The sequence below is a fragment of the Triticum urartu genome, chromosome 7A (genome assembly GCF_056163025.1).
Source record: "Triticum urartu cultivar PI428250 chromosome 7A, HENAU_Tu73, whole genome shotgun sequence".
Classification (NCBI taxonomy): domain Eukaryota; kingdom Viridiplantae; phylum Streptophyta; class Magnoliopsida; order Poales; family Poaceae; genus Triticum; species Triticum urartu.
In genome coordinates, this window is record NC_141879.1 from 470,142,278 (window position 1) to 470,156,672 (window position 14,395).

Consider the following 14,395-nt stretch of genomic DNA (forward strand, 5'->3'; position numbering starts at 1 on the left):
TACTCTGACATGTGCCTTGAACTGCATGGTTTCCAGCCAATGTCTATTACTATTTTCAATTTTATACACAATTGTCTTAGCTTATCATTGCACCTTACAAGGTTTAAAAGAGAGGAGTGATGTTCCTTTGATCTTGACCTGTAATCTAGTTCCGTGCTGGACTTGCCCACACAACGTTACAATTGCCTGTTTGTCTGTTCTCAGTTGTTTTGTGATATGAATGATGTCATACTATGCTTACCGTATTATAAACTTTGTCTCTTTATCCTTAGCCCTCAATACAATGTGAAGAAATAGACAATACATTCGCGATGGTACATGGTCATATGTTTGGAACTTGGTTTTATTATGTACTTTGCAATAAAATACAACTAATATTTTATATGGGTTCACCAAAATAAGTTCTGTATATAGACCAAAGCTATTTTGTTTGGTTTTGCTGCCTCCTTAATATCTTCTGTTCTGGTACTACTAATGTAAAACCTCAACTTTTCAGCGAGCTATGGAAAAATGGTGGAACCGCCACCTTCTGAAGGTGGTGAGGCAACTATAACCGCAAAGTCAGCTCTTGCTGCAGTGGGTCAGTACCTGTCCACTAACAGTGCCAAAAGCATGTTCCTGCGTAATACTGGGTTTGTCATTAAGGCAATCTCGTCCAAACTGCCTCATGATCAAGATATGCAAGCTCAAAACAATGTTGTATCTGCGCTCCAGACACAAGTCCATTCCCTAACAGAGACCCTTTGTGAAACAAGGAGAGACATTGTTCGATGTTGTCAAGATATGCATGGTTTTGAAACCATACTATCACACATTTGCTATGTTGTTCAGGAGCCTAGGAGAACTGAAGGAGAAGGTTATGGTGCTCCATCGGAGAATAGAGCATGAAAACGTAACTGTCAGGTCAAATGAACTAAGGTTCTGAACTTCTGGTGGTGCATTTACCTGCTAGACTGTTAACTTTTATGCCAACCTTCCTTTTGTTTTATAGTTTTAATTTGCTTTGGTGCGATACAAAATTTGTTCTTAACGTGTAGCCACCGGCCGAAGAAAACAGCAAGCCATTTTTGTATAGTGTAGGGTGTTCCCTATATTTGCACTGGTGGTGAACTTTGATGCCCACCGGCTGTAGTTAACATGGGCCTCCTACGGGCCGTAGAAACAATGGGCCTTCTAAGGGCCGTAGAAACAAGGGGCCTTCTACGTGGCGTAGAAACAATGGGCCTTATACGGGCCGTAGACACAATGGGCCGTCTACGGGCCGTATCATCAATGGGCCTTCTACGGGCCGTATGATGGGTTGGCCAAACATGGGCCAATAACAGACCACATTATGGCCGTAAATGGGCTAGAGTTGAAATCGTCCGTTCATGGGCCGACCATGATGGGCCGTCGTTAATCGGCCGTATTTGATGACGCTATGAAAACGGCCCAACGTATTAACGGGCCACAAACGGGCCGACTATAACCACGGGCTAAATTCGGCTCACAAGCAGAAAATGACAGTAATGGGCCGTAAGTAAACGAATGCGAGAAATGAGCCCAAGAATAAATGGGCCCTGAGAAGGCCGAAAGATAACATGGGCTGGAAATGGCCCAACGGAATAATGGGCCGTTAATGGGTATAAAGTGATACACTGTTCGTTACGGGCCAGTTTCACCACGTGTCGTTAATGGGTATAAAGTGATACACTGTTCATTACGGGCCAATTTTACCACGGGCCGTTAATGGGCTGGGAGTAATAAGGGCCTCATATGGGCCGAAAGACGTCATGGGCCATACATGGGCCGGAAGTTAAAATGGGCTGGAATTATATTGGACGTGCCAGATGACGCTACCGGGCCTAATTCGGATAGGCCGTAAATGGGCCCTCGGTTAGCGGGCTGTAAATGGGCTATATGCGAACATGCCATTAATAGGCTTGCCGTGGGCCGGCCCGCCACCTTTTTACCAAGTCAAATGGTCCGGCCTTTTCATAGGATTGGGCCTCTGTTGGGTCGTGCCACATGTCGACGTATCATAGGCGCTTTGGGTCCAATGAGTGGATGACATCTGTCCCAACGGTGAGCCGACACGTGTTTCCTCCAGCCAATGATGATTTTACACGTGGAAAATCCCCATTGGTCGGGGCTGTTAGCAGGTTGTCAGATCCAAAACCGGACCCGATAGCTTAACGATGTTCCATTACGGTGGATGCCACGTGTCAGTCACCCTTGACGAAAGCACTTATGTTTTGGGGTTACCATGGGACTTCTTTCATTGAATAATTTATCCCTTAGCTTTTCTGCTTTTTGTTCCTCCTTCTCATGACTCCTCATGCGCTGCAATCTCCTTTTTTGCGCCTTGCTCAGACCGGAAGGACACCACTTAGGCTAAGTATATTTTGGATCCCTCGACTTGGCCTTTCTTGTGCTAACTTCATGATCATTAGCCATGGGGCCTTGCTAGACCGCAGCCACATCTTTATTAGAATCAGTTGGATTATCAACAATAATCGGCTCTTTGATTATTAATTCTTTAGTGCCTATCATAATAGTTTCACCACTAGTACTCTTCTCCTTTTGCTTGCTAGGCTCTGAAATTTCAGCACTTGGTGATTTGGCAGGCCACACTTTCCTGTTGACCCTTTTTTGATTATCTTGCATTGGCCGATTCACACCATTGTTCAAACGACCTCGTGTTGGATAAGAAAGCCTCTCATGAATGGGCCTCCTTGGCTCTGCCCAACCTGGATGAAAAGCATAAGGGGCCATTGGGGGCTGCCCCCATCCTCCATTGAAGTCTCCCATGTAGTATGGCACATAGGGGGGTGGCGCCATCCATGGTCCGGGTGCCCATGACCCATATGGTCTTGCATGATGCTGAAATTCTTCCCGAGGAGGTGACCTTGAGCGCTTCAAATTTGATGACCGATTAGAGCTAGAACCGGCCACTTGATTGGCATACTTGGACAACAACATATCAAAAGTTGGCTTGGTTTTCTTGCGCTGCACTTTAGCTTCATTCGTCTTCCACTTGCCAACCTCTGGACTCTTGGGCTTAACAAATTTGACATGAGTGTTCAATTGCACTTGTGGTTGCCCATAGAGCGTAAGATTCTTGAAGGTGATCTTGATTATCTCCTTGCCATCGGGTTGCTTGTCAAGAACAACTTGTCTCCCCAAGACCTTGTCGCTCTCCTTATTTTTCCTGGGCTCACCAATGACAATATTATTCTTATTTGCTTATTCGGCTATGCTGGGCCGAATTAACATCTTCTTCCCCTCCAAATCCATGGCGTTCATTGGGAAAGGTTGCTTATCAACTTGCATCTCAGAAAAATTCAATCATCCATCATTAATGGCTGATTGTATCTGTCGTCGAAAAACATTACAATCATTAGTAGAATGAGAAAAAGAATTATGATACTTGCAATAAGCACACCGTTTCAGATCTTCAAACGGCGGTAAAGTATGAGATATTCTAATAATCTTCGCTTGCAATAAAGCATCAAATATTATATCACACTTAGAAATGTTGAAAGTAAATTTCCTCTCTTCATCACGATTCTTATGAATCGGCTTTAAATCAATGCAAGTAAATGGTTTGGCCTTAGATGGCCAAACAAATTTAGTAGCATAAATATCTCCCTCATCATCCGAGTGGTCACTATCATACTCAACCATATTCTTCTTAGGACGATCAGTTTTATATCTATGCACCTCTTTAAGATCTTTGCTTCGGCTTTCTTGAGCCAAAGCCCTTTGCAAGACTTGGTTGATATTTGAAAACTCATGTCCTTCTAGACCTTCTCTAATGTGAGTTCTCAAACCATTAAGCACAAGATCAGCCAAATCCCTCTCGGTTATCACCAAACTATAGCACCGGTTTGTTGTCTTTCTAAATCTCTTGACGTAATCGAAGATCGATTCATCATGATTTTGGCTAACCGATGTAAGACGTGACAACTTAAGCTCATTATCACCACTATAAAAATGATCATGAAACTTTTGTTCCAAGTGAAACCATGTAGTAATAGAACCGGGTGGTAATGTAGAAAACCACGAGAAAGCAGTACCGGTTAAAGATAAAGGAAAATAACGTACTCTCCACTCATCTCGTAAACTTGCCTCACCTAATTGTGCCAAGTATTGACCATGCTCCCAGGTGGTTTTTGTGCCCTCTCATTTAAACTTAACCAAATTTGGAATTTTATATCACGGAGGGCATTGAATTGCTTCAAAGTATTCTGGATATGGCTTTTAGTATATACGGTTCCTTGGCAACTCAACTCCAAAATTCTCTTGGAGCATATTAGCCATCTCCTCTCTAAGATTAGCTAGACCATCATCCATAGTGGACGATGAAGCTTGTGGCAGTGGCATAGGAGGAGTAGGGTTAGTAGCTGCGGGTGTGAATTGTGGCATGTATGCCGAATTGTAATTTGACAGTGATCTAACAACGTTTGTACCTATTGGTAGGGCTTGGTTCGGCATCACCACCGAACTTGGCATACTCATGATAGGATTAATGGGTGCAGCAACAATTTGATTTGCTTGGGTAGGGTAATAAGTCATCGGCATGGGAGGCGCTGATGAAATAGGTAAATCCATATTAGGGTTTTGCACGCTAGCAGCTATACCACCATTACCACTAGATGATTGAGATGTATTTTTCTGAGCATTAGTATTTTCTATGAAAGTTTGATAGACCAGATTGTTACCATTAGCAATATGACTCTCAATCTCAGCCCATTGCTCAGGAGAAAAGGTAGTACTCACAGAGGGTTTAACCAACTCGATTTGAAGAGGAGGGTACTTGATTTCTTCAATCGGAGTGATGTTTCCTTGGCGATCCTTCTTGAATTTTGCAAGGAACTCTGCAAATCCTTCTCTTCACGTGCCTTCTTGTACTCCTCATAGATTTGGCGATGATCGGCCGATATCTCATCAAGAGTGGGCTTAATGATGTTATCGGCATCTACCTTAGATGGCTTGGGAAGATTGGACATGGTGGATGATGATCATTGATTTTTAGTCCCCAGCGGAGTCGCCAAAAAGTTTGTTCGCACATGAACACGTCACGTGTACCATCGATGCCAGGGGTGATGCACCGTAGCTCACGTCGAAGGAGTCTCACCGGAAGCGCGATTCGCAAGTCGACCGGCGAGAGCTTTTGAGGACCCGAAACCCCACACTCCCGAGAGGGACCCCGTCGGGAAGTGCGGCGGCTATGTCTTCCCTAGGTCGGTCCAACCGCCCCTAGATCCTCGGGATTTGCAACTCCCCAACATGAAGAACGACGAAGACTGAGGAAGCAAAAACAGGGGAGAGACAAAACGTAGATGAAAAAGTAGTAGATGTGTTTTTTACGATTGTGTGTTGTTCAATCGGCCATCACCTCTCATCTATTTATGAGGTGTATGGACTTTCCATACAAGAAAAGGACTAAAAATTCCGCCCAAAACATCAAAAAACCTAACCTAACTCGGACAGGAATCATTGGTAATTTCCCGGACCAACTCGGTCTCACCAATTGGTTCATTTCGGTCCCACCGAGTGAACGTTGCCAACTCCCTGTATCCTTCTTTAATTTCTCGGATCAACTCGGTCTCACCGATTGGTTTGCTTCGGTCCTATCGAGTAAACATTGCCAACTCTCTCGTAAATTTTCGGACCAACTCGGTCTCACCGATCAAATCAACTCGGTCGGTCCGAAATGACTCTGTAGCTTCTGTTTCTTATCTTGTTTTGCCTCCACAGGTTGCACACGACCTTGGATTAAGACAATTTTATATCAAAATCCACTGTTTCAATGAGACGCACAAATTTCATGTTGAAACGTTCTCCATCAGAGGCTGTATTAATTGAGTTTCATGCCATTCTTTAATCTGGTGTCAACATGAGCATCTTCGAACTTGTCATAACTATTACATCCGAGCTCCGCTATAGACCATCTCCTTATCCATCTCGATCTTCTTAGAGAGAGCCATCCGAAGTGACCTCCAATCCTAAGTTTGAATTAGTCTTTATATAGCCTAAGCTAATTTTATGACTATGCCACTTTTGAGCGTCAACAGCCCCTTTCCCCGTTCATTTGTATGCTCTGCGCCCTCGGGTCCCGACCCTCGAGCGAGGCTCATCCACCGCTGGTATGCCAGGTCGCGGTGCCATGGTCAAGGCCATGGGGTGAGGACTGGAGAGTTAGTATGAACTCCTGAGGCGCAATGCACAGGAGTCCCCCCTTTAGCGCGCAAGTGAATCGCGTAGAAAAAGAGGCGACAGGCGAGACCGCCTGTAGTTGAGGTCTGAAGATTCCCACGGGTTAGTTCGAGAGAAGAGCATGACCTGCCACTGTCCCTTTGACAAGAAGATGGAGGCACTGAGGATCTGGTGAGGTGACGTGTGCGGAGCGGGCTGTGAGCCAGAGCTCGATCGCATAGGTTTATCAGCATTGCAGGGACGGACCCGAGCACAAGCGCCGTGCCAACATGTGTAGCCCCCATTGCAGGATGAGCAGGATGCCGGTTAGTAACGCGAGAGGCCACGAAGGGCAACATGCAAGCAGGTGATAATCATAAAGTAATTCATGGGAGGAGGCAAGCTAGCTTGGATAAATACAAGAACGATACATGCCGCAGGGACGGACCCACGCAGCCTGGGGGTGATGAAGCCCGACGTGCGCCCCCAACAGAGTAAGTTAAAGACGCAAAGGATACACATCGCAGGGACATGCCCGTGCGAATTGGGGATAATGCTACCCGAGGGGCGCCCCAACTGAATGAATCAGAAAGACTCACCTCGCACCGTTGCTGGAGGGATGTTGAAGCAGCTGAAGACGCATGTTGAAGAAGTTGCTTCTCACGAGCCGCCTGAGTCCAGAGCCTTGGGAGGCTTTAGGGGCCCAGGAGGCTCATGAAGAACCGTCGCCATCTCCGCCAGGACTACGTGATGCCTAGCCTCCTGAGCCGCCAGAACGCTCCGCAGGTGCTGTTGGAAGGTGACAGCCATGTTCGGCAGGCTGAATGGCATGCGAACATAGCTGTGAGGAGGACCCTCGCACCGACCAATGCGCGAAGGCCAGAAATGCTCCTGCGATGCTGCCCTATTGAGCCCTGGGATGTTGACGCAGACGTGCAGCTCGTTATCCTTGCCAGGACAAGGAGCTGCGCCAGGTGGTGGGCGGCGGTCGCCACGCATGGTTCTCGCCTCTTGAAGCTCCTCAGTCGCCTTGGTGATGAACTCCTGAGCACTGGGCAATTCATGCCTTGCGCCCTCATGAGGGAAGCGTGCGGTGAAGCATGCCTCCACGTGGTGCCAGAGCACCTCCCTCGAGGCATGGGCTAAGTCAGAGGCCCACCGGAAGAGAGCCCCCGAGCCCAGCCTAAGGACGGCGTCGGGCGCACCTTCCTATGCGATAGAGGGAGGCGCCCCAGTCGTGGGCGCTGGTATAGAGGTGGTGCCACTGGAGACACCACTCTCCTGAGGCTCCTGGCCGCACAGCTTCTTCTTCTTCTTGGGGACAGCCTCAGGGGGATAGATGGCTCCTTCATTGTCTAGGTGTTTGGCCGCCGCAGCCTGGCAGGCGCGCTCGAGAGAGCACACCGCATCCTTCTCCTCACAAGCGACCTTGATGACACCAAAGCTCCCTGGCATCTTGAGGACATTGTAACCATGATGGGTCACCGCCATGAACTTGGCCAGGGCCGGATATCCAGGGATGGCATTGTACGGAATACGGATGTGGGTGTCATCGAAGTCGATTAGCTCAGCACGGTAGTTGTCACGCTTGCCGAAGGTGACAAGGAGGCGGATTTGCCTTATTGAGGTGATGGAGCCGTCGGTCACTCCTGAGAAGGGCTTGGTTGGCTGTAGCATATCATATGGCACTTGGAGGCGGTCGAACGTCTCTACAGAGAGAACATTGAGCTCTGCTCCACCGTCGATGAGGGTCTTGGTGACAAGGGTGTTGCCGATGATGGGTGAGCAGAGCATCGGGAGGGCATCGGCACTCGTCGCGCACTTGAGCTGGTCGGACGAGCTGAAGGTAATGGTGCACTTGGACCACCTGAGCGGGCATGTGGCCTCGAGCCTGGGGAGGGCCGCGTTCACCTCACGAGCGAACTGCTTGAAGATGTGCTGGGAGGCTGGGGCCTGACCGCCACCTAAGATGCAGGCGATGGCGCAAGGCTCCTGGAAGCCCCCAGCCCCCTCATCCTGGTGGTGGCCATCGTTCCTCCTTGGTGGTGGCGGCAGTGGAAGAAGGCCAGCTGTAACGCCCACGATGCGGCTATATCTCCCACATGTCGAGGCCCGACTTAGAGGCATAACTGCATTGTGGTTTAGTCGCAAGAAGGGTCATATTCACACAATCCCATGTAATGAACAAGAAAGGGATAAAGAGAGTTGGCTTACAATCTCCACTTCACACAATACATAAATAATTCATACATCATCCAAAATACACACATAGACCGACTACAATCAAACCCAAATGAAAATGAAGACAAACCCGATCTTCCCAACTGGGCACCACTACTGATCATCTGGAAAAAGACACATAACAACGACCAAGATCTTCATCGAGCTCCCACTTAAGCTCGGTTGCGTCACCTGCACTGGTATCATCGGCACCTTCAACTGTTTTGGAAGTATCCGTGAGTCATGAGGACTCAGCAATCCCAAAACCCTTGCGATCAAGACTATTTAATCTTATGGGTAGGATAGGGTAATGAGGTGGAGTTGCAGCACGCACTAAGCAAATATGGTGGCTAACTTATGAGTACAAGGATAAGATGAGAAACTACGCAACGGTCATTAAACTACAAGTGATCAAGAAGTGATCCTGAAACTACTTGTGTTCAAACATAACCCAAACCGTGTTCACTTCCCGGACTCCGCCGAAAATAGACCATCACGGCTACACACGCAGTTGATTCATTTTAATTAAGTTAAGTGTCAAGTTCTCTACAACCGAATATTAACAAATTCCCGTCTGCCGCATAACCGCGGGCACGGCTCTCGAAAGTTTATACCCTGCAGGGGTGTCCCAACTTAGCCCATCACAAGCTCTCATGATCAACGAAGGATAGTACTTCTCCCAAAACAATCCCGGTTAGAAGACATTTCGACAATGGTAAAACAAGACCAGCAAGACCGCTCGAATGTGCCGACAAATCCCGATAGGAGATGCACATATCTTGTTCTCAGGGCACACCAGATGGGCAAGACGTTGGGTTGGCATATACCTTGGTTTCCCAGGGGGTGTCAGACATCGCCTAGTTTGGACCAACACTTAGAGTAGCACTAGCCCGGGGGATTAAAATAAAGATGACCCTCGGGAGCACGACTCCCAAGGGAAAAGTAATATGTGGTTGTGGCAAAATTTAAAACCAAGGTTGGGCCTTGCTGGAGGAGTTTTATTCAAAGCGAACCATCAAGGGGGTCTCATAACCCCAACCGCGTTAGGAACGCAAAATCAAGGAACATAACATCGGTATGACGGAAACTAGGGTGGCAAGAGTGGAACAAAACACCAGGCATAAGGCCGAGGCTTCCACCCTTTACCAAGTATATAGATGCATTAAATTAAACAATAAATAATTTGATATCCCAAACATATCCATGTTCCAACATGGAACAACCTGCAAGGCACCTGCAACTAGCAACGCTATACGAGGGGATGAGCAAAAGCGGTAACATAGCCACACAACGGTTTGGTAGGAAGGTGGGTTAGAGGCTGACATGGCAATATGGGAGGCATGATAAACAAGTGGTAGGTAGCGCGACATAACGATAGAGCAAACAACTAGCAAGCAAACATAGAAATGATATCGAGGGTAATGGTCATCTTGCTTGATATCCCTCAAGGGAGAAGAACGAGTCCATGAAGAAGACAAACGGACTGGGTCGAACGAATCCTCACAACTCCAGAACGAAACCAAAGCTAACGAGAGAAGCAAACCAGAAAGAAACAAGTAACATGGTAAACACACAAGCATAATCATGGAATGATGCACAAACAAGTATGATGCATGTCCGGTTTAATGAGGCATGGCATGGAAAAGTGCAACAAACAACACTACAAGTTAAGTGGAGCTCTATATGCAACAAGTTGCATATTGACGAAACACCACATTTGATTATTTAGTTCACTCACCTTTAGGTACTCAACAATATTAAAGGTTGGTTAACATGGCAAGAGGTCAGGCATAAGCAAACTAACTATTTAGGCAAGTTTAAATGAGGCCGGAAATAACAAACAACAATTCCAGAAAATCCTCATATGCAAATTTTAGAGTTGGTACTGTTCTACCCTAAACCATATTTTAGAGTTTTTAAACATGCAAAGTAAAGCCACCATGTTAATCTATGCATTTTTCTACCCCATTTACATATGAAGTTTATTTAATTCGGAGTTACGGATATTAAGTTATGAAATAAATCATTTTAACATGGCATTATGCAAAATAAACACAAACAACATTTTTAACATTTTTAACATGCATGAAAGCAGCATATTATGAAACTAGATGAAAACCTAAGCATTTTACATATATGACATGTTTTATTTGGATGCATGGTTAAATAGTTATTAGCAGTTTAAAATAGGGGCATTTCTGTAATAAGCATGTCCAGGATTTAATGACAAATTCGCAGCACAGAAAAAAAACAAGCCACGAGACGAATCAGGAATGAAGCATGGGCGCACAATAGCAAAACTGTAGCACCAAGTGAGGGATAGATGGAAGTGCTCACTTTGGGCCTTCGGGCCAAAAGTGGAGGCGGGCTTGGAATGCTGCAGCTAGGCCGGCTAGGCGTTGGATCTGCGGAGCTCCTGGGTTGCGGGCTGGAGTGGAGCTGGGCCGGGCCTCACGGGGACGCGTGCAGTGGCGGCATGGTCAATGACAGCGGGCGTTGCGCTCGCCTGCATCCCGGGGAGGAAGAAGACCGGCGGTAGTAGGGTGGCCACTCCAGCGATGACGGTGAACGCGGAGGTCGGGAATGGATGCGGGGGAGGGAACAGAGGACAGATCTGGGTGTAGCTTCCCCAGATCCGGTCGGAGGAGAGCGGATTTGGGCTCCGGCGACGAACTCCGGCAGGTGGCGGTGCTGCAAGGAACAGAGAGAGTGAGACAGGGAGAAAGAGAGGAGGGAGGAAGGAGCAAGGTGCGGGGGAGGTCCGGCCTTGTGAAGTCGCCGACGGCGTCTCCGGTGGTCGGCGATGCGAGGCCAGTCGAGACGGCGGCGACCGAGGTCATGAGGCGGCAGGGCTCTGGATCATGGGGCTCCTCCCCTCAAACCAGATTGGGAACGAGGAAGTGGGAGACGTGGGGCCATCGGGCCCAGGGCAGCCCGGGGAGGGCCTCCCGTGGGCTTTGCGAGCCGCGGCGGTGGGAGCCGGTTGGTGGTGAGATGGCGCTTCCCCTTTGGCTAGGGCGGCGTCAGCTTCGGTGGCACGCTGGATGGCTGAGCGCCAAGTGGCAGTGGGCGGCTGGCCAGGCACGGAAATGGAGGTGGGCGGCGGCCCTGATGATTGGGTGGTACGGAAAATGAGGGGGAGGATTGCTGCTGCCCAAAATGGCAAGAGAAGAGGTTTAAATAGGAATGGGAGGGGGGTTAGGATTAGGGTTAGGAGGCGTTTTTGGACCGTGCGATCGCCATCGGGCGGTCCTGACGCGAGGAGGGGTAGGTTGGGCCTAGTGGGTGGTAGAGAGTGGGTTGGACTGAGAAGAGAGAGAAGGAATCCAACCCGGCAACCGTTTCCGGAGACCGGAAACATCCGACAATAGATCGGCTATAATGCCGCTATATATTTAACGGTTGGGCTATCAAACGAGCGCCAAATGCGACGAAACTTGACAGGTGGCCTATCTACACTATAATAAGACCGCATGCAAACTTTCATCCCATTTCGAGAACATTTTCCAGCCACTTATAAAATAATATTTTGGAGGTGTCGTGGGCGCGGGTAAGTGTGTCTGGTCTCAGAACAGACAACAGAAAGAACTGGGGGAACCCAGACGGATGCAAGTTTTGAAAACATGATGATGCTATGAACATGATGACATGGCAAGATGCAACATGCAAGCGAATGACATGGAAACAACAGCGAATAGCTGGAAGACACCTGGTGCATCGGACTCGGGGCGTCACACAAGCGTTGCCCTGAGGGCGATCCTCACGAGGCTGGTTCCTCCAGGCACCCTCACGAGGTTGGTCCAGCCAGTGGTCCTAACAAGGTCGGTCATGCCACTCCTTGTGGGGGGGCGCGGTCGCTGCAGCATCCTCCACTTCTGCCTCCTCCGCGGTAGTAGCCTCGGTCGTTGCGCTCGGGGCGTCGACCGAAGCGCCCGTCACGGATGGCCTTGAGCTCCTGACAGTCATTGGTGTAGTGGCTGTGTACGTTGTGGAAGGCGCATAATGGGTGGCTACCCTTGGATGACTCTGGGTGGTCGCAGCCGCGCTTCATCTCTGGTTCCGCCGCGAGCATGGTGGTCCCCTTGCGCTTCATGTCATTGGTCTTGGCCTTCTTGTATTCTGGGTCGACAACTGGAAGCTCGACGAGGGAGATGCACCCCTCCTCAGCTCTCACGCACTTGGTCGCCATGTTGAATATCTCCAGAGCCGTGCATAGGTCCTCGTGTTTGGCGAGCTCTTGCTTCATCTTGACCTCGCGGACGCCATCAGAGAATGCTGAGATAATGGCCTCGTCCGTCACCTTGGGGATCTTGAGGCGAACGCTGTTGAAACGCTGGTTGTACTTTTGCAGGGTTTTCCCCGGCTGCTTCTTGATGCGCCGCAGGTCACCAGCGGAAGGCGGGCGGTTGCGAGTGCCTTGGAAGTTGGCAACGAAGTGCTCGCGCATCTCGCCCTGGGAGGAGATCGACCCCGCGGGTAGGTTCAAGAGCCACGAGCGCGCGCCATCTTTGAGAGCCATAGGAAACCAGTTTGCAATGACCTTCTCATCGTCGTTAGCTGCCTCGATGCTCAGCTCATAGAGCTGAAGGAACTCAGCAGGGTCGGGGGTGTCGTCGTAGCACGGAGGCAGATCGGGCTTGAACTTGCCGGGCCAGACAACGCTGAGCATCTCGGGGGTGAAGGCTCGGCAGCCCGCGATGGTGACTAGAGCCCGTCATGGAGGTGGAGCCTGGTCTTGGTACCCACGCACCATAGCCGCAAGCGGTACGCGGTCTTGACGTGGTGGTGCTGGGAGTGCAAGAGCATCTTCTTGCAGCCGCGGGATTTCCTAGCAGCTTCCTCCTTCATGCGTGGGCGCCCTATGCGGTGGGTCGCGCCGTGGGGCGACACGTCTTGGCGTGAGGGCGACGTATTGATGCGGAGGTGGCGGAGGTGATCCATGGGCTACGCCACCCGCCGCAGGAGGCGGACGAGGCAACGAAAGGGATGGTGCAGGAGAGCCCCCAGCGACACTGACGAGCACGGCGATGCGGTCCAACCATTCCTCATAAAGGTCATCGACGGGGCGATAACGCAGGAGCTCGCGCGCCATGAGAAGCGCAGCTTGCGCATCCGCGGGTCCGCAACAATCGTGGGACAACGAGCCGGCCGGAGTCAGTGACGGGGTGAAGGTGCGTCCGTCCCGCCGCACAAAGGTGTCAAGTGCCGAGGCTTGCTGCTCCTTCCCCACCGGGCTAGTGGCGGCGTTGGTAGCGGGCGATGGAGAGCGACGGCGACGCCCGCCGACGGGCGCCGTTTGAGCGTCACGAGTGTTGAGGGCGGCTCGTCGCTCAGCACGGGCTCGACGAGCATCAGCCATGGAAGCGGTGGAGTAGTGGTACGTCAATCGGCGGAAGAGAGGTTTCATCACATCCCTACCTGGTGCGCCAAATGTTGGATTACGGGTTCCGGCAAACCCTTGAGAGGTTCAAACTCTGGGGTGCGCTCGAAGAACACTCTCTCCCCAATTCGCTCGCTCAATGATCCCACGGCCTAGCTCGACGAACTGAAAGAACAAGAGATACGGGGGTTTATACTGGTTCGGGCCACCTTGCAGTGTAATACCCTACTCCAGTTTGTGGGTGGATTGCCTCGAGGGCTGAGGATGGGCTAGTACAGTGGATGAGCAACCTTGGGAGGTGAGGTGTTCTTGAGCTCGATGAGATGGTGGGTGTGAGGGTGGCCTGAATGATCCGTCCTCCTCCTCGCTAGATAGGTCGATCCCCTACTACGGTGGTGGCTAGGTCCTATTTATAGTGGCCCTGGTCCTCCTCCCAAATGTTTAGGCGGGAAGGGATCCTACAACGGCCAAATTTGAAGGCAGACAACTAGTACAAGTTATCCTGACAAAAGTAGCCTTCGCCTGCAAAAGGCTCTAGTGGTGACACTGTCGTGGGCTCCGTGATGACCTCCGTCCTCGCGGTCTTTGTCTTGTTGCACCAATATGGAAACCTTT

The 14,395-nt window shown here is 49.9% G+C and overlaps 1 protein-coding gene across 1 annotated transcript; it reads right to left on the reverse strand.

Moving 5' to 3' along the window:
- Window positions 1–12,226: 12,226 nt before the first annotated feature.
- LOC147959993 (uncharacterized) lies at window positions 12,227–13,069 on the reverse strand. Its single transcript, XM_087533082.1, has one exon. It carries the CDS (start codon window positions 13,067–13,069, stop codon window positions 12,227–12,229), a length of 843 nt encoding a protein of 280 aa, XP_087389208.1.
- Between the last annotated feature and the right edge of the window lie 1,326 nt (window positions 13,070–14,395).

Bases quoted from the DNA above. Each gene is read 5' to 3' on its own strand.
- LOC147959993 (XM_087533082.1), bottom strand. From the start codon at position 13,069: ATGCTCAGCGTTGTCTGGCCCGGCAAGTTCAAGCCCGATCTGCCTCCG.